Here is an 18,817-nt window from a genome sequence, read left to right on the forward strand (position 1 = left end):
TGATTCCACCTGGGGTAGAGGAGAGGGAGAGGGGTCTTAATACTTTAGCCTCTGGCTCAGGGTCTGAGTGAATATGATCACTGAGGTAGGGAATAAGGAAGATTGGAGCAGCTCTGAGAGAGAAGATGATGTGCTCAGTCTTGACACATTGTGCTTTATTTTTGTTTTATTTTTTAAATTTCTTTATTGATTAAGGTATCACATATTTGTCTTCAACCCCCCATGAGCTTTATTGTGAACTAGAGGCTCAATGCACGAAATTCATGCAAAGGGTTTGGCCCTTGTAGCCTGGTCTGTGCCCATGCTTTGTCTGAAAGGGAAAGGTCGTCCAGATGGTTGTTCTGCTGTTTGGTTTATTTAGCATATTAGCTCTTTATTATATAGGATTATTTAAATATGCAAATTTTAAACTCAAGAAAGAACTTGAGGGTCTTCACACAGAGCTGGTAGTTGAACCTAAAAGAGAGGTTTCCAAGGAAGCAGGGGGAAAACTGTGGGCCAAGGATAGAACTCTGGAGAACTTTAACTTTATGTGATTTACAAGGAATATGATGGCTATTCGGATTTAACATTAAAATAGATATGAAATGCAAGGCATATGTTTGCTTTTCCAGCTAGGTTTCATTTATGAGAGATAAGGTAGCATGGAAGTAGCTAGGGCAGGACAGTCAGAGAAATTTGGGTGCAAATCTAACACTTTGCCACTTAATAGCTTTGTCACTGCTGTCAAGTTACTAAGTGTCTGTGAGTGATTAATACACTACTCAAACCATTGTGGGTATTAAATGGGTTAATCCACAAAAGCACGTCTATGGCCTAGTGCCTAGCATGTAGCGTGGATCCAATAAACATTCAATGTTATCACTAACGAGTACACAAATCATAAAATTATTTTTCATTTCACTATCATGCTTTACCAGTTGAGAAAATGGTCAAAAAGTCTGCTAGTTACCATAAATAAATAAACAAACAACAGTGGAATGAAATAATTGTACGAAAGCCACCAAAATAATTCGCAGACACTCAAGAACTGGTATTTCCCCATGAATTTGTATGGTATAGTACAAATAAACGGAGGTAATTGCCATTGGTTAAAATAATTAGAAATGCTGGTTTATGAGCTACAAGCCTATTTAAATTTTTCTTTTGTCCTCTAAATATTTAATAACTAGCCCCACTGTCTGGCAGTAAGTAGGTAATAAATATGTTAACTGGATGTAACAAAGTGATTTCATAAAAATAGGAGATAGTGTTTTTATATCTGCTATTAAACATTTCACTATTGGAAGAATTAACACTCCTGCCATGAAAAAGTAGACACCGAATGTGTCATTTGAAATCTCTCGAGTTTGGTTATGCAACTCTTTTCCCATCCGTACCTGCCACATTTTTGAAATTCCCAGCCTTCTATAGGTTTCCTTTTGGAACGAGGTTTAGAGTCCTCGCAAGGGCTCATTAACATGCAAAATATGTCCTCTGCAAATGGGAGCCAACTGGGCTTCTGGTAGACACTGACACATTTATCTGCCCTGCTGCGTGAGGAGCTGACTCCTGACGGCCTGGACCACGTGTGGGGTCAGCCTTGGCCACAGGCCTGAGCACCGCGGATCGGCAGCCTGGCTGCAGCCGGGGGCGGTTCCGGCTGCCGGCGAGGCCCGGACAAAGGCGGTCCAGCGCGGCCGGTGGTGGGGCAGGATGCCATCACGCCCGGGCCTCCGTGTTTTTCACGACCCTTCACCTCGATTCTTCCTAGAACCCGCGGGCTCTCGTCAGAACGACCGCGGCCTGACGAGTGGGGCACAGCGATGCTCATTCTTTTTTTTTTCCTTCTGCGCAACCTCCAGTTCCCGATCACATTGGGGGCTGCGGAAGTGGCCAAATCGAATAAAATCTGAAATGTCTTCTTTGCTCTTTTCAGTTCAGCTAGTTTAAGTCCCATACAATCTTGAAGCTGTGGGATTTAAGAATGTGTATAATGGTATTCTACAATTTTCGACTTGCCTTTTCAAAGGCATTGCAACTTATAAGTACCGCGTTAGGGGTGCCGGCGGAGAAAACCAGACCCGGTAAAACGCCCCGTCAGCTCCTCCTCAGGAGTTCCGGCCTCAGCTTCCGCCTTCCCGCGCTTCCTTCCATCGCGGATCCCGTCCCGCCAGCGTAGGCGCGGGCGCGCGCGCAGCCGGCTGGGAGGCGGGGCGCCAAGCAGAGGCAGTCACGTCCCGCGCGTCGGGGGGCAGGAACTCTGGGCTCGACGTCACTAGACCACGCCCCTCACCATCCAGATATCATCCCCGCCGCCCGCCATTTTGTCTCCAGTGTCTCGTTTGCTGTCGACGGCGTGGCAGGCAGTGTCTGAGTCTGCGAACGTCAGGCAGCGATCGGGGTCTATTGTCTGTGTTTGACCCCGTAGTTCGGTCCGAGGCCTTCCGGAGCTTCCCCGGGGCAGTCGGCAAGAGGCCGCCGCGACCGCCCCCGCCCCTCCCTTCGTCCGTCCCCGGGACCGGGAGGGACCCATCCCGCGTCACGCCCCTCAGTGCTCGCCGCTCTCTTCTCAGTCGTTGCGTCCGCATCGCATCCCCCGGAATCAGACGGTGCCCCATAGATGGCCAGCTTTCCTCCGAGGGTTAACGAGAAAGAGATCGGTGAGGAAACGGGACGGTGGGCGAGAGGGGTGCCGGCGAGCGCGCGGGGGGCTCGGGAGAGGCGGGGGCTCGGCGGAGGCGGGTGGGGAGGGGACCTGGGCGGAGGAGGGGCGCAAGGGGAGCCGGGCCGAGCCTCGGAGCCAACTGGAAGGAGGAAGCGGCCCCGCGCGCGGGTGCGTGTTGCGAGGGATCAACGCGATCCACATTGATGCGCCGCCTGCCCTGCCCCGGGCCCCGAGGGAGGCGGCGCGGGAGGCGGCGCGCGGCTCTCAGGGTCCAGGGGGACGTGGGCGCCGAGGCGCGAGGGCCCCGCTGACTGCGGCCCGGGCTCGGCACCCCCCTGGGGACCCCTCCGTCCTCCTCCGAGGTCCGAGCGGGGCCGTTTCCCTACGATCCCCCTCGCTGGGCGCCTATCAGCCGCCGGGGCGGGGAGTGCGTTTTTTATGAAGCGAAAAGGAAACGCGTGTGCTGAGCTGCAGTTAACGAGAGGCGGGGGTCCTCGTGTGCCCGCCGCTCTCGAAGGAGAGAAACGCGACCGAGCGCCGCCATCAGCCGGGCAGAAGCAGTCTTTTCAGCACTGCCCGGCGTTCAGAAAGGGAGTGGCTCGGGGGAGGACGCCTCGGAGTTATCTTTCGGGCGCACAGGAGCTGGGAGGGGCCGGTGGCTGGGTGCGGTGACCGAAGAAAGGCTGTTGAACGGAGGAAGGGCCGTCTCTGGGAGGGCTGCGTGCGGGCTGGTTCCCGGCCAGCGCCGCCGCGATGGAGACGGGGCCCCGGTAGGTGTGGCGGGTTGTGCGTCTAGATCTCGATGGATCAGTTAAAAAGCACCTCACTTTTGTTTGTTTGGGTTTTTTTGGTGGTGGGGTGGGGGAGGGAGATTGAGGTACAGTGCATTGATAGACTTAGTAAGAATTGCACACGTTGTATCCCTGACATATATATCCTTTTATTTTAGAAATTAAAATAGAGGTAGCAACCCCCAACCAAAAAACAAACAAAAAAACTCCCATCGTATCTGAATTTACCACGTTAATTTGAAGGTGGCAGCTGAGGAAGAGAGCCTTTGCATTTCCTTGTTCAACTAAATGTGCGCCTTGACTAAATACACGGAGGAGGTATTTGGAGAGAAAGGGAGAAGCTCAAGCACCCAAAACGGCCTCTAGCCTGTATATGGGTATATTTTTTATATTTAGAAACAGCTTAGAATTCTGGACTTCAGTTTTAAGGGTAAGGTATGGAATGGCAGTGTAGGAAGGGGGCTTTATAGTACTGATTTTAATAACTAAAAAAAGTTCTTATTTTTAGTCCAGTGGTTTCTCCCTCCCCTCATTACATAATAGAATCATCTACTAAATTAAATAATCTTTTTAATTAAAAAATTTAAAAAATATATATATATGTAGGTCTCAGTCTTATTCCCTGCATATAAGGTTACTAAGTGCCAATATAAAAATACTTTGGTCTTTTCTAACCGAACAGATTTTTTATATCCTCACGGAGGATATTTGAGAGAGAAGCATCGATATCCATTGAGCTACCTCCCTGGATTAGTTGCCTCCTGAATGAGCCCTGACCCGGGCCTGGGTGCAAGGGAGGTGGGTACATGCCCTTGACAGGAATCAAACCCAAACCTGCAACCACTGGCGGGTGGGAAACCAGCCAGGGCGCTTTTTTTTTTTTTTTTTAAAGTATTATTTGGATACAAAGTTAAACACTAATATCTCTGTGTAGCTTTGTATCTATCTATAAGGACTACTTTCCCCCTTCTTTCTTGGATATTAATTATACCTATTTTGTTTCTCTACTTCTACTGAAGGAGGGGAAACAAGAATCCATGAATAATTAAAGAAATCTATGTCGGAGTTTCGGCCCTCTTTCACAAGGCACTATTAGAGATCCTTTCTGGTTATGAAATTGTAGGGAGGAATGTGAAGAAGGAGCTAAATTTGGTTCAGCAGTGACTCAGATGATGTGTACTACTGTACAGATATTAATAATGTAGAGTTGTATCTTACGGCCTAGCTCCCATGGCGGGCAGCTTTCCCTTATACTAGGTCTAAATCATACATTTCTTAGGATACCAACATTAAACAGTTGCAGGTAATAAAGGTTTAAGACATTTTTTTCTCAAGCACTTCATTATAAACCTTGTGCTAGTTTAAAATATTGTACCAGTAAGTATTTAAATGAGTATTTAAGAGGGCAGGGTGGGAAAATAAATAAATAAATGAGTGTTTAAGTCCATTTGATTAACTGCAAAGATCATTTGCTTTACCTATTAAGAAACACAAGGTAGCCGAAACCGGTTTGGCTCAGCGGTAGAACGTTGGTCTGCGGACTGAAAGGTCCCAGGTTCGATTCCGGTCAAGGGCATGTACATTGGTTGCGGGCACATCCCTGGCAGGGGGTGTGCAAGAGGCAGCTGGCCGATGTTTCTCTCTCATCAACGTTTCTAGCTCTCTCCCTTCCCCTCTGTAAAAAATCAGTAAAATATATTTTTAAAAAAAGAAATACAAGGTAAGTATTAATACATTACTTGTAACAGTATTTATTTCTCAGGTGTGCTTTTTATATTTCTTGAATTTATATTTAAGAATAAATTAGCTTGTTATTTCGTGGTCTTTTGTTTTATTTGAACCAGTTTTTTAGTTGTTGATTTATTACCACCCTTTATATAAAAGGAAGTTTGTAATTGTGGCCAAGGTAAACGAAGAAAAAAACACTCTGCCTTGTAATTAAAGATATTTTGGGTGCTGAAAGAAAATGCAGAATGATCCTAAAATACAGACAAAAAAAGATTATGGACTTGGAGGAATGTAAGGAAACATGGAGAGGCGAGCCCTTTCAAAAAGCCTTTGCATATTTAAAAAGTTATTTTGCAGGCATTTGAGAGTCACTCGTTTGGAAATTGTGTATTAAGAAAGTCACATTATTACTAATGGAGTTAATGTCACTTTATGTTGTATTAGAGTTGGCAGTAGGTGGTGGGGGCGGGGTGTGTTCTGCTGCTTATATGAAGTCACATCTTAAATATTGTGTTTAGTTCTGGGTGCTACTTTTATGAGAGCCATTACTAACTGGAGTTTATCCAGAAAATTATGATGAAGGTGAAGATGGGGAATGGACTTTAAACTACCTAATCTAAGGAATGATCAAAAGGACAAGAAATTTTTGCCTGGTGAAAATATTTAGTTGATGATGTCATAGCTGTCTTCAGCATATGAATGTCATGTGAGCAGGATTAGGCTTATTCTCTTAGGTCAGAATCAGGACTGAGTGGGTGGAATGGCAAGAAGGAAGATTTTGAGTCATCAAAAGGAAAATTTCTGATAATCTCAGCTATACCAAATTAAAATTAGCCTTATTAGGTATTCATATTTATGAGTATCATAGAAAAATAGGTCTATTTTGTTCCTTTACTTTTTAAACCATAGCTTATTCATTAATATATCAAAGAATTGGGCAATGAAATATTTAAAATTGCTTAAGAATGAGAACTTAATACATGTGCTTTCATATTCATTCAATAGATACTTATTGAGCCCCTGTCATGACAGGTGCTACACCAGCTGGTCATTTGAGACTGGAAGTGTCACTGAACATTTTGAGGTTTATATATCTGCCCTTACAATAGGAGTATAAGTAGTTCTTATTTGAATTGCAATACATAGAATAAATCAAAATTTTAATTGTTAGAAATAAACTGTAGAGATAACCAGGCAACTGACCACAAAATAGATAATAGGGAAACTAAACTTGGCAAAAACTTATAACTCAGAAGGAAGAATAGCAAAATTTGAAAGTAAAACCAACCCAAGATAAAGAACATCCTTTCCCAAAATTGAGGAAATTCCAGCTGAGAATGTACAGAAGGAGCTTATTGATCATGCATATTAAATACAGAATAAAAATTCTCTGTGCACTCTGTTAAGGTGCCAGTTTTATTGACCAGGTTTTTTTTTTTTTTTTTTTTTTTAATTTAAACTTTAAAAAGCTTTTGCTTTGGAAAATTTTAGGAAACTAACTGACAAAACTTAAAGATGTTATCGTTAAGTTGTCTTCACACCAGATATTTCCCCTCAAAGAGTGGAAAGCAAAACTCATATCTTGTCCTCACAGGAAAGGGGGAAAAATACTCAATGGAGTTAAGTGAGTCCCAAAGTAATATGGAGGTAGTCTCAAATTCATTGCTGGTTATATATAATTTCTTGTTTTTTTCCCCCTTTTTCAGTGAGATCACGTACTATAGGTGAACTTTTGGCTCTAGCAGCTCCTTTTGACAAGAAATGTGGTCGTGAAAATTGGACTGTTGCTTTTGCTCCAGATGGTTCCTACTTCGCTTGGTCCCAAGGATATTGTACAGTAAAGCTTGTTCCATGGTCTCAGTGCCTTAAGAACTTGTAAGACACCTTTCTTTTTTGTACTTTGTATCTGCTTGTAGAATTTCCTGTGGAGTAAAAAAAAAAAATTTTTTTTAAGATACTGATATTTAGATTGTTATAAAAATATTTTATCATAAGCTGAATGTATTGGATAATTTGTGGGAAGAATTATCTGGCCTTATCCTATACTGGAGATATGGTTCACGAAATTCACTGGGGTGGGGGGTGTTCCTCAGTCCAGCCTGGCTCCCAACTGCTTGCCTGCTTGATTGCCCCTAACTCCTTCTGCCTGCCAGCCTGATCACCCCCTAACCATTCCCCTGCCAGCCTGGTCGCCTCTAACTTCCCTCCCCTGCTGGCCCAATTGCACCTTAACTGTCCTCCGAGTCGGCCCAACTGCCCTCCCCTGCTGGCCTGGTCCCCCTATAGAGCTGGCCTCTTGGGAATGCACATCGATGACCTTTAAATTAATGAAACTAACTTTGCCACGCCCTGGGAAGATGTTTCCCCAAAATGTCGGAAGACTGTTATCAGTACTGATTTCTTATCTTTATCCATGTGCTTGGAATGAGGAACGAATAGGACCTTGACTTAGCCAGGTCTTGATATGCTAAATCCCAGGAATGTGGGAATGAATAGGACCTGGGCACACCCAAACTTCTTTGACCTTAAACCCCCCCTTTAAGTGCTTTGTGTTGTCTGTGGTGGGTGTTTGTCTCTCCATCAGAGTGGCAGCCCCCCACCTGGATCCCAGCTTGAATCTATTTCTGTGTCTTGGTCTCTTTTTTTCTTTAATTTCTTAATCCCCAGCACCTCCTCTCAGGAACCTGTCATAAACTGCCCCCCACAACCCCCCAACTGCCCTCCCCTGCAGGCCTGGGTCCCCCATAACTGCCTTCTTGTGTCCACATGGGAGTGGCCATCTTGTGTGTTGGAGTGATGGTCAATTCACATATTACCTCTATTATATTAGGATATTGTAAAGGATAATAAAAGGCTAATATAATAAAAGGCTAATATGCAAATTGTCCCCTTGACTGGGCATTTGACCAGGGGGTGGGGCCAACTGCCCAAGGCCCCTCCCACCACCCTGATCAGGGGCGGGGCCAGCCAAACCCCACCGATGCATGGATTAGTTCACTGGACCTCTAGTATATTATAGAACACTTTCTTGGGTTTTTAATAAATGTTTCTGTGTATTAATAGGCAGATTAATTATGTAGTGTGTATACTGTGTTGTGCCAGATCAGATTACCTTTGTTATGTGATGCTTTTTAATATTTCATTAGATAAGGGGTATATATCATGTCATTGCTTTTTATGTACTTTTATCCTCTGCTTATGTTTAATTCAGTTTGCTAATTGTTGAAAATTTTTCTAAAATGTATCATATACTAAATTTAATCATTCCCTGCTTTTTGTGTGTGGTCTATTTTCATGGCTATACTTATTAGTGTCCTTATTACATATTACTTTAGGTCTAGAAAGTATGGGGAAACTACTGATTATTACAAGGGTGGTTTTAGGGAAATTTTCTGGTGTCAGCTTCACAATACTTAGCTTCCCTTTTTGTGTGTGTGTGTGTGTGTGCGCGTGTGTGTTTGTGTGTTTGGTTATTTACACTTGCTTTAGGTTAATTAAAGGAGTCCTAACCGATATAGTGATTTTGAAACAAATAAATTACTTTATTATTGAACCTCCTCTTTCCGCTGAGGATTTATATAATTATTGAATATCACGATCATATTGAGGTTAACAAAAATCATTTCATATCCACAGAAGTCCAGAGTAAATAACTAGATTTTAACCTTACTCTCTTTACCCCCTCTCCCCCAGTCTCTTGCATGGCACAAAGAATATCACTAATTCAAGCAGTTTGAGATTGTCAAGACAAAACAGTGATGGTGCTCAGAAAAATAAGCCTCGTGAACATATTATAGACTGTGGTGATATAGTCTGGAGTCTTGCTTTTGGATCTTCAGTTCCAGAAAAACAGAGTCGCTGTGTAAATATAGAATGGCATCGGTTCAGATTTGGACAAGATCAGCTACTCCTTGCCACAGGGTTAAGCAATGGGCGTATCAAAATATGGGATGTATATACAGGTATGGATTCAGAGTTTTAAATGCAAGCTTGATTATTTTATGAGGCAGGGCGTTGCTAGTAGGCAGTAGAATATATGATTTGAGGTTTTAAACTTAGTGAAAAGCAAGAATTGGTACAATGTGTCTTTATAGTTGGCATAATGACATCTTCAGCTGTGGTTTTAACAGGATAATAGAGTTCACACTGATCACTCTTGAGGATATTACAGCAAGAAGGGCATATCTAAGAATGTTTTGTTAATTATGACTCGAGCTAGGTGATTTCTATTTTCAGTGGTTGATAGCTTACACGTTTCAAGGCAAATCTGATTTTTAACTCTTTGGAAAGATTTTTTAATATGAGTATTAGAATAATGTGTACATTAGAACACAGCAAGTGGTACAAACTTGGAGTGGGGGTGTCATTAAATGTATTGGATTCTTGGAAAAAACTTAAGCACATAGATTTTCATAGAAGAAAAAAAACAAACAAACCTTAAAATAGTAGATGAACAAAGTACTTTCCCCCACTGAAATTATGTTTGAAAATTTAAGTGTTTGTGAGATAACTTGCATTTTGGGGGGATGATAGTCCACTAGTAATCCAAGGCTAAGGAAAATTTATATTTTAAAACCACATTATACAAAGATTTAAAAATGATAATTTTTAAAAATATATATTTTATTGATTTTGTACAGAGAGGAAGGAAGAGAGATAGTTAGAAACATCGATGAGAGTCATCGATCAGCTGCCTCTTGCACACCCCCTACTGGGGATATGCCCGCAACCAAGGTACATGCCCTTGACCGGAATTGAACCCAGGACCCTTCAGTCCCCAAGCCGATGCTCTATCCATTGAGCCAAACTGGTCTTGGCGATAATTTCTTTTTTTTAATATACTAAATTAACTTGTTCCAGGAATTTGTGTATGCTTGAGGAAATCGAATTCTCTTTTAATTTTTTCTAATAAATACAGGCTTTGTTGCTCATTTGGTTGGGCATACACAAAGGTTGCCAATTGGATTCCTGGCCTGGGTTATAGGCTCTATCTCCAGTGGTGGGCTTGTAGGAGGCAGCCAATCGATGTTTCTTTCCCTTTCCCCCTCATCTTTCCTCTCTAAAAATGAATTTTAAAAATCTTAAACATACAATGTAAATAGTGAATCATTAAAGATAATAGTAAAAATACTAGTAAGTCATTTTATACTTGGTAAGTTAAAGATGTGCCCAAGTATTTTTAAATGGTGAGGAACACTATAAAGTAGTAACTGATAATAGTTGTTAACATTATCTTATTTTTCCTTTTTATTGCATTTAGGAAAACTCCTCCTTAACTTGGTAGATCATACTGATGTGGTCAGAGATTTAACTTTTGCTCCAGATGGGAGTTTGATCCTAGTGTCAGCTTCAAGAGACAAAACTCTGAGAGTGTGGGACCTGAAAGATGATGGTATGTCCTTTTTTCCAGGCTATGAAAAAGAATTAGTTTCTTGATATTCCTACTGAAACTTCCTGGGTTTATCTGGGGGCATTTGACTTTAAAAATAGCATATGATCAGTTCCCTTTTCTCTACTTAGTTCTTTGGCCCTTTTCCTTGTATTGATAAAATAAAACCATAAATGTGACCTGGAATAGGAGCCAGCCATTACTCTTAAGTAAACAATCTAATGTTATTCACAAACTAACCACACAGATCTGTATCACTATTTGAGGATAGCATCTAGATCAGTTTTAGGGTTTTATATGAACTGGTCTGTGTTGGTTTATTTCCTTATCTTAGGGAGGGTTATTAACTTCCTTCATTTAGTGAAAATATAAGTAGACCTTCTAGGTTAACAAACAGATGTAACTTAGTGATCTAATAAAATTTAGATTGAAATATGGCTTCTACATCAGAATTTATAATATGTAAATGCTAGTAAGGATATTATTATGTTGGATAGGTTAAGTAAGAAATTATAAAAGGAAAATTGCCCTTTAATGTAATAAAAGATATGCTAGTGCAATTACTCAAATTTTTCTGAAACCTTGATACTTGTGATGCTTAAAGTTTGAGAGGACCATAGAGAGTATATCTTCCCTCTTAGCTTCTAATGAGTATATTTTTAACTAAAATCTTGTATTTAAATAAGATCTGCTAATTCTCTAACAGCCTCAAGATGAAAGTTGATTCTTGGAAAAAACTTAAGCACATAGATTTTCATAGAAGAAAAAAAACTTGCTTAGCTAGCTTAATGTAGTAGGAAGCAAACCCCTCAGATTTGGAGACTTGTTCCAGCTAATGGGTAGCAATCATTGCCTAATAAAACAATACATTACTATTCCCAAACAATGAGGTGCTTCTTTTGCATTTTATCAATTCTCTGATTTCTCAGGTGCTGAAGGGTTAAGGAATCCCAATCCTTAAAACAGTTTGGTAATTAAATTTTAATTTTTTATATGTAAAAATTCTTTTACATATATAATGCTTGCTTTCTCAACATATTTTCAGTTGTGTGCATATGTCTTAAGAATGTAGACTTAATAAAATGTAAGCACCAAGAGAGTAGGAATTTTTATTTACAGCTGTATCTTCACTGCCTGGCATGTAGTAGGTATTCAGTAAATATTTGTAAGATTAAGAGTTAAAATATACTTAGTCATAATTGTGTGTTTAGGGTATAATGTACAGGGAATTTGGAGTAAAATATAGATTATCAAAAAGAAAGAAGGGTAAAAAAGGTATTTTGAAGATGCTTATTAAAACTTAACCTTGTTGTGTGTTTCAGTTCTTTGTAGAATAGAGGGATTAGGCCAAAAGAAGTCTTTTCTATAAAGAAGGATGAGCAGATTTTCTTTTCTTAAAGAGCCAAGTAGCAAATGTTAGGCTTGTGGACTATGCTAACTGCTATAGTTATTCACTTCTGCCATTTGAATACAACATAAACAAATTGGCATGATTGTATTCCAATAAAACTTTAGTTACAAAAATGAGTAACTGATGTGTATTGCTCACCTATTGTAGATAAATCACTGTCACTGTGATTCTGCCATTTTTTTGTGATCTGCCATTTTTTTGAAGTGGATTCTAGGGTTAACACGGGTATTTCTTTTTGTTCAGGAAACATGATGAAAGTATTGAGAGCCCATCAGAACTGGGTGTACAGCTGTGCATTCTCTCCTGACTCTTCCATGCTGTGCTCAGTGGGAGCCAGTAAAGCCGTATGTATCAAAGTTCTTATACATTTGTTTTGAATTAGATTATAATAATGTGTGCTTAATCACTTTTAAATCTAAGAAACATATCAAGTCTGTGCTCGGTGTCATGAATATCTTAAATGTTTCATTTTGTGATGGAGTATTTGCATGAGGGAAATTAAATATAATTGATTGTGAAATAAGAAATTTTATTACTTTTAGTTAGAGATACTATTCATAAAAGAAGGGGTTTATTTTTCCCTAAGATCTAGGAAAGTTTATGTGCTATAGAAGAGATATAGTCCAAATGTTAAGACATTCCCTTGCTAATAATTTTCTTCTCTGTTGTTCTATTTTTTTTTGTCCAGTTTGCTGTTTAAAAAGTTTGAGTCCCAGCTGGTCCTGGACATTTAATGAGAAAAAGTAACTTAAAAACCTAATAAAAATGAAAATAGCACTCATGTATGTTCTAGAGTGAATTATAGAAGAAATTTGGTATGATCTGTCTTATGCTAATTGGCATAGCATACCTGTACACCGATTAAGTATAAAGTAATTCTTAAATTAAGTATAAAGTAACTCTTAAGAGGGTTACGCTTATTGATGAATTCTCTAGTTGTCTACCAGCTCAGTATAGAGATCTTTTTTAGCTTCAGATATTTACTGAAAATGGTTGAAGTCCAAATACATGTGATAATGGGGAGGGGGAGGCTGTTTAAAATGCATTTTATCTGTCCAAGAACTATGTTAAAATGATAGTTGCAAATGTTGGAAGTTTAGAAAAAATATTTAGTTTAGCTCTTTAAAAATCATAAGAACAACAAAGCTAGATGTTGACATTGCTATTTTAGGCTGTGTGTTTTCCATATGCTTCTTGCTTTCCCTGTCACAGGTGGTGGCAGCAATATTGGTGTGATTGAGGTTATGCTGGCACCACTCGCACACAGGCGCACAATGGTGTTAGCTGGGCAGAAAGAGTGGCATCTCTGGCTACCGGGCTGGGGGCGACCTTTACCATAGGATGAAGTAACCTTGCATTCGGCTGCAAGGTGTACTGTACGTACACAGGTGCTGGTCGATGTCCACTTTCTGCTTTTCTTTCTTTCTTTTTTTTCTTTTTTAAAATAATTTCCCCCCAGTGAAACCCAATGACTCCCAAGTAAATTAATCTTCCAGTCTGATGGAATTGGGAGTCTGACATGTGAAACCAATGTAATGTAATGTAATTGGCTTTCAGATGGTTTCTCTGTATTATTTTTTGGAATTCTTTGAGATGGTAGAGATACCTTAAGTCTGATTCAATTAAAAAATTTGTGTGTTTTTTCCCCCTCTTTGGAAGTAATATATTGTGTCTGTGAAAAAAAAAAAAAAAAAAAATGTAGCCAAAAGGATTGTTTTATCCCAAGTGGAAGAGAAGTTCTTACTAGAATTGTTAAATTTCCATGCTCACATTTAGTATTAACAGAGTGCAGTAAACATTTGAATCCTATTTATAGCTATTCTGCACAGTCTAATTACTGACTTTAGAATCTAAAAACTATACGTGAACTTGTACTAAAGTAATTTAAATGTTTTTTACTTAAAATGACTAATAATGATTGTGTGGTCAATTTGGGAAAATCAGATTAGCAAATCTTGATTCACAGAAATGTTGTTACTGTATTGTTTTCATAAATTAGCATTTTTATTTTGTAATGTGGTTTAACATCCTTGTTGTTTGCCAAAGAAATTTCATTTGGCTGTGAAAATTCTCCTTGCTTGCAGTATCTGTTTCTCTTCCTAGGCTCACGTTGGTGACCCAAGCCTTTTGTAAACAAGTGATATCTCAAAGGAGATGCCAATGGAGTAACAATTTGTTAACCTTACATTTTCTGTCTGTATATTTTTTTAAAATTTGGTAGTTTCTGGAAGAAAAAGAAAGGGGTTTGTAATACTTAACCCTATTTATTTCTGTATATTTTAATTAATTAGTTTTTGGAATAAATGGATTTCAGTATAACTGGTTAAATTACATTGCCTTTTTTACATGTAGGCTTATTTTTTAATTAACATTTAACAGAAACATTTGAAATAGAATTTGCATGTCTACTTTAATTAACTTAAAGACTGATTTTAATCTGACTATGACACTGAGCATATTCTTTTAATTATCCATAATTTATAATCTTTAATTTAATATAATCTGAATTAAATTTAGCAGTTTTAGTTTAAGATGTGCCATTTTGTCCTCTGTGTGTCTGAATGAAGCTATAACATTTGCCTTTTTATTGCAGGTTTTCCTTTGGGACATGGATAAATATACAATGATACGGAAACTAGAAGGACATCACCATGATGTTGTAGCTTGTGACTTTTCTCCTGATGGAGCATTACTGGCTACTGCATCTTATGATACTCGAGTTTATGTCTGGGATCCACATACTGGAGACATTCTGATGGAATTTGGGTGAGTACAGCACAAATTACTTTAGTCTGTAATTCATCTCTGGCTATCAGTATAACTTTTAAAAAATTATAAATGATTAAAATACATGTGAAACCTAAAATTGCTGTCTATTGGAATTTAAAATTTTGTTATTTATTTAAGCCCTTGAAAAATGCAAAGCTTTAAATATAAATTCTAAAATTAAACTTGGCTCTCTTTATGCAGATCTTGTTATTTAACAGGATATGACTCTATAGAAGTAATTATATTTAGAGTTTCATATTGGGAAAAATAGTTAAAACTAGAGTTGAGCTTAATCTTAGTGCCTTAAACCACATTCTTAAAGAGAGATTAGTAATTCTTTTCAGGTCCCTTTAATTTGGATACATCAGCTCTTCAAGTCTTCTTAGCTATGTTAAGGCCACTTTAAACATTACTCAAAGATAGAAGTACTTTGTACTTGGTAGTTTTTGTTTCTTAAAATGATTCATTTCCACTGAAAACATGTGTTTTGACCTCAGGCACCTGTTTCCCCCACCTACTCCAATCTTTGCTGGAGGAGCAAATGACCGATGGGTACGATCTGTATCTTTTAGTCATGATGGACTGCATATTGCAAGCCTTGCTGATGATAAGTAAGTGTGTGAATTACAGCTTGTAATTTAAAATTTTCCTTTCATCTGTCTATTTATAACATACTTACGGCTAAAGAAAATAAAAAACCTTTTTGCAGTTTGGGTTTTAGTGTCTCTTTCTCTAGACAAGATCCCGGGAGATGTTGGTATGTCTTTTAAAGAATGTTGACCTGAATAATATCCATGTAAACTAAAGATAATGCATACCTTTCCCTGTGTTCTTTTTTTTTTAATTTTTAAAATTTTTAAAATTTTTTTACTAGACGCCAATGCATGAAATTTGTGAAAGAATACGCCTTCCTTCTCACATCGGTCAGCACCGGCTTCCCTCACAGCCCCAGCTTTGTCAGGAAGGATGTCCAGTCTAATTAGCATATTAAGCTTTTATTATTATATAGATTGCTGACAGTATTATAGATGTCTCCCATTTCTCTCCCACTTTGCTCCCTTCCCACTCAGTCTCTCCCCCCTCCCTGTGTTCCTTGTTTGTTAACTAGTTCTGGCAAACTGGGTGGTTTTTAATTAGTGTTTAGCCTAGCAGTGCTATCTTAAAAACGTTGAAGTAAAAGAACATTGTCAAAGTGATAAATGGTAAAAAGAGTAATTTATATCCACTGCAATTGAGACTACAAGATGAAATGTCACATGAATGAGATGTAGTTGATATAAATTACCAGCTGGTATAGACTATACTTTAAAATAATATATTTGTATTGATTTCATAGATAAAGGGAGGGGGAGATAGAAACATCAATGATGAGAGAGAATCATTGACTGGCTGCCTCCTGCACCCCCCTCACTGGGGATCAAGCCACAACCCAGGCATATGCCCTTTACCGGAATCGAACTCGGGACCCTTCAGTCCATAGGCCAATACTCCATCCACTGAGCCAAACCAGCTAGGGCTACTTTTTTTTTTTTTTTTTTTTTTTTTTTTTAATCCTCAACTGAGAATGTGTTTGTTGGTTTTAGGAGGGGTGAGGGAGAAACATCAATTGGTTGCCTCCTGTACACACCCCATCTAGGGATCTGAACCTGACCAGGAATTGAACCCTCAACCTTTTGGTGCACAGGACGATGCTCCAACCAACTGAGCCACCTGGCCAGGGCAAGACTATAAAATTTTTTATAAAGCAAGTTACAGTAATTGCTATTTGCAGTGATTTGTGTGTGTGTGTGTGTGTGTGTGTGTGTGTGTGAGTGTAACTGTTTTGTGATTCAGAACATACTGGTTTTTCTTTGTAAATTTTAAAGTTGCTTTTACATGAAATTTCCTACTAGATATTTACTGGGCAATGTTTTTCCTTTCCAGAATGGTGAGGTTCTGGAGAATTGATGAGGATTATCCAGTACAAGTTGCACCTTTGAGCAATGGTCTGTGCTGTGCCTTTTCTACTGATGGCAGTGTTTTAGCTGCTGGGTAAATCCATTTTACTACTTTGTTTTTAATAGATAATTTCAGGAGGTTTTTAATCAAAGCAGCCAGTATTGTCAGTAAATCTTTAATAAAGGCTTTTTATAATAACCTCTTTGTCATAGAGGATATCATGATCATGGGTTAGACCTCCTTAATTAGAGAGATAGAAACATTAATGATTAGAATCATTGAGCTTCTGCCTCCTGCATGCCTCACACTGGGGATTGAGCCCAAAACCAGACATATACACTGACCAGAAACAACCTATGACTTCTTGGTTCGTAGGTCAATGCTCAACCACTAAACCACACTGGCTGGGCCTTAATTAGGTTTTAACATGAAATTTGTGACTCTTAATATACAGCCTTGGATGGATAACCGAACTGTAGGATGTTGAAATGTATTTGGATGACTGAGCTTGTGATTTTTTGTTTTGTTTCTGTTTAGGACACATGATGGAAGTGTGTATTTTTGGGCCACTCCAAGGCAGATCCCTAGCCTTCAGCATTTATGTCGCATGTCAATCCGGAGGGTGATGCCTACTCAAGAAGTCCAGAAACTGCCGATTCCTTCCAAGTTGTTGGAGTTTCTTTCCTATCGTATATAAGAACTCTGTAATAAGAGTAGTAGGGACTGATGGAACACACTTTACACAAACCTCAAGCTTTACTGACTTCAAGTATCTGTTTGTCAAGGTTTAGATTTATTTAATTTGATATGTTCTTGTACTGCATTTTAATTAGTTGAGTTTTTAAAATATTATTTATAGACCACAGTAGAAATATTTTGAACATATAAAATGTAATTTTTTCTAAAATTTAACTGTGAAAACATACATACATGTGCATATTTAGATATAAGCTGCTATGTGTTGAATGGACCTTTCTGCTTTTCTAACTTTAGTTCCAACATTTATGCATTGTTTCAGTAGAGCCACAACATGTATCTTTGCTGAAAGTATAAGGAAGTTTTTTGTTTTTGTTTTTTGAACACTGAGTTTAGATGGTAAATATTGATTTAAGAAAATTGAATTGCCTCATAAAATGCATTTGGCGGTAAGGGGCAGACAACTGACTTGCAAGTAAAACAAAATTTTTGTATAGGAAAAGGATTTTGTTTTCCTTAACAATGGCATCTGAGAGATAGAGTTTGAACGTGACATTATTCAATTAAAAACAGCCAGGATATAACTAGAAAAGGGTGCCCTTACCCACCCCCCCAAACTACTGCTGCAGACTTCAATGTTGGAAAGCAGCTTGTTACTTTAACCTTTGTATATAAAGTATTATAAATTGAAATTTGAAATAGTCAATTTGAAAATCCATCTACTGATTATTTTATTGCTAAATATTTTGCTATTTGTAGTAAGCTTCAGTTATTTTAAGACCATGGTTTTGTGCTTTTTGTTGTTTTGTTTGTTTTTACATGTATCCTATGTTTCTGTAGGGGATAATATTGGTAACTTACCAAAGAGAAGCAATACAGCATACCTGCTTTTGCCCTCTGTTATTTATCTTACCTGCAGATATTAAGAATGTATGTATCATGTAAAATTCTGATTATATATTTTTGGTGAGTTTTTTTAATTAAAGACAAAAAAATCATTATCTTCTGCAAATGTTTTTTTTTTTTTTAATTTATTGATTTTTTACAGAGAGGAAGAGAGAGGGATAGAGAGTTAGAAACATTGATGAGAGAGAACCATCGATCAGCTGCCTCTTGCACACCTCCTACTGGGGATGTGCCCGCAACCTAGGTACATGCCCTTGACCAGAATTCGAACCTGGGATCTTTCAGTCCGCAGGCCGACGCTCTAACCACTGAGCCAAACCGGTTTCGGCTGCAAATGTTTCTTAAATATGTTGGAAAGTTTAATGCTTTTTGTCTGTCTCCATTTTAAGATTGATGGAGCACTACAAACAAATTAAGGTAGTGAAGAAATAGCACAAGTATATGGCTAGAGTTAATGCTTCATAGATATAACTTGTACATTGATTTCTTCTGGGAGAATTGTTGCAGCAACGCTTTTTGAATGAATCATTCTCCTAAAAGGC

The 18,817-nt window shown here is 38.8% G+C and overlaps 1 protein-coding gene across 2 annotated transcripts; it reads left to right on the top strand.

The window, feature by feature from the left end:
- Positions 1-2,285: 2,285 nt before the first annotated feature.
- Positions 2,286-18,367, top strand: WSB1 (WD repeat and SOCS box containing 1). 2 transcript variants are annotated; one of them, XM_036454285.2, is made up of 9 exons: positions 2,286-2,642; positions 6,873-7,041; positions 8,860-9,128; positions 10,427-10,558; positions 12,210-12,310; positions 14,560-14,732; positions 15,233-15,346; positions 16,659-16,766; positions 17,211-18,367. In XM_036454285.2, the coding sequence occupies exons 1-9, from the start codon at positions 2,603-2,605 to the stop codon at positions 17,368-17,370; spliced, it is 1,266 nt and encodes a 421-aa protein (XP_036310178.1). In that variant the 5' UTR covers positions 2,286-2,602; the 3' UTR covers positions 17,371-18,367. The 2 variants fall into 2 exon arrangements, with proteins under 2 accessions (XP_036310178.1, XP_036310179.1); XM_036454286.2 differs by lacking the exon at positions 15,233-15,346 and having other exon boundaries at positions 2,320-2,642.
- The last annotated feature ends 450 nt before the right edge of the window (positions 18,368-18,817 follow it).

Source organism: Pipistrellus kuhlii, unplaced genomic scaffold (genome assembly GCF_014108245.1).
Source record: "Pipistrellus kuhlii isolate mPipKuh1 unplaced genomic scaffold, mPipKuh1.p scaffold_m20_p_28, whole genome shotgun sequence".
NCBI classification, from domain to species: Eukaryota; Metazoa; Chordata; class Mammalia; order Chiroptera; family Vespertilionidae; genus Pipistrellus; species Pipistrellus kuhlii.

Bases quoted from the DNA above. Each gene is read 5' to 3' on its own strand.
- WSB1 (XM_036454285.2), top strand. From the start codon at position 2,603: ATGGCCAGCTTTCCTCCGAGGGTTAACGAGAAAGAGATCG. The intron at 2,643-6,872 runs GTGAGGAAACGG...CCCCTTTTTCAG, and splicing joins GGTTAACGAGAAAGAGATCG to TGAGATCACGTACTATAGGT. The intron at 7,042-8,859 runs GTAAGACACCTT...CCTCTCCCCCAG, and splicing joins TCTCAGTGCCTTAAGAACTT to TCTCTTGCATGGCACAAAGA.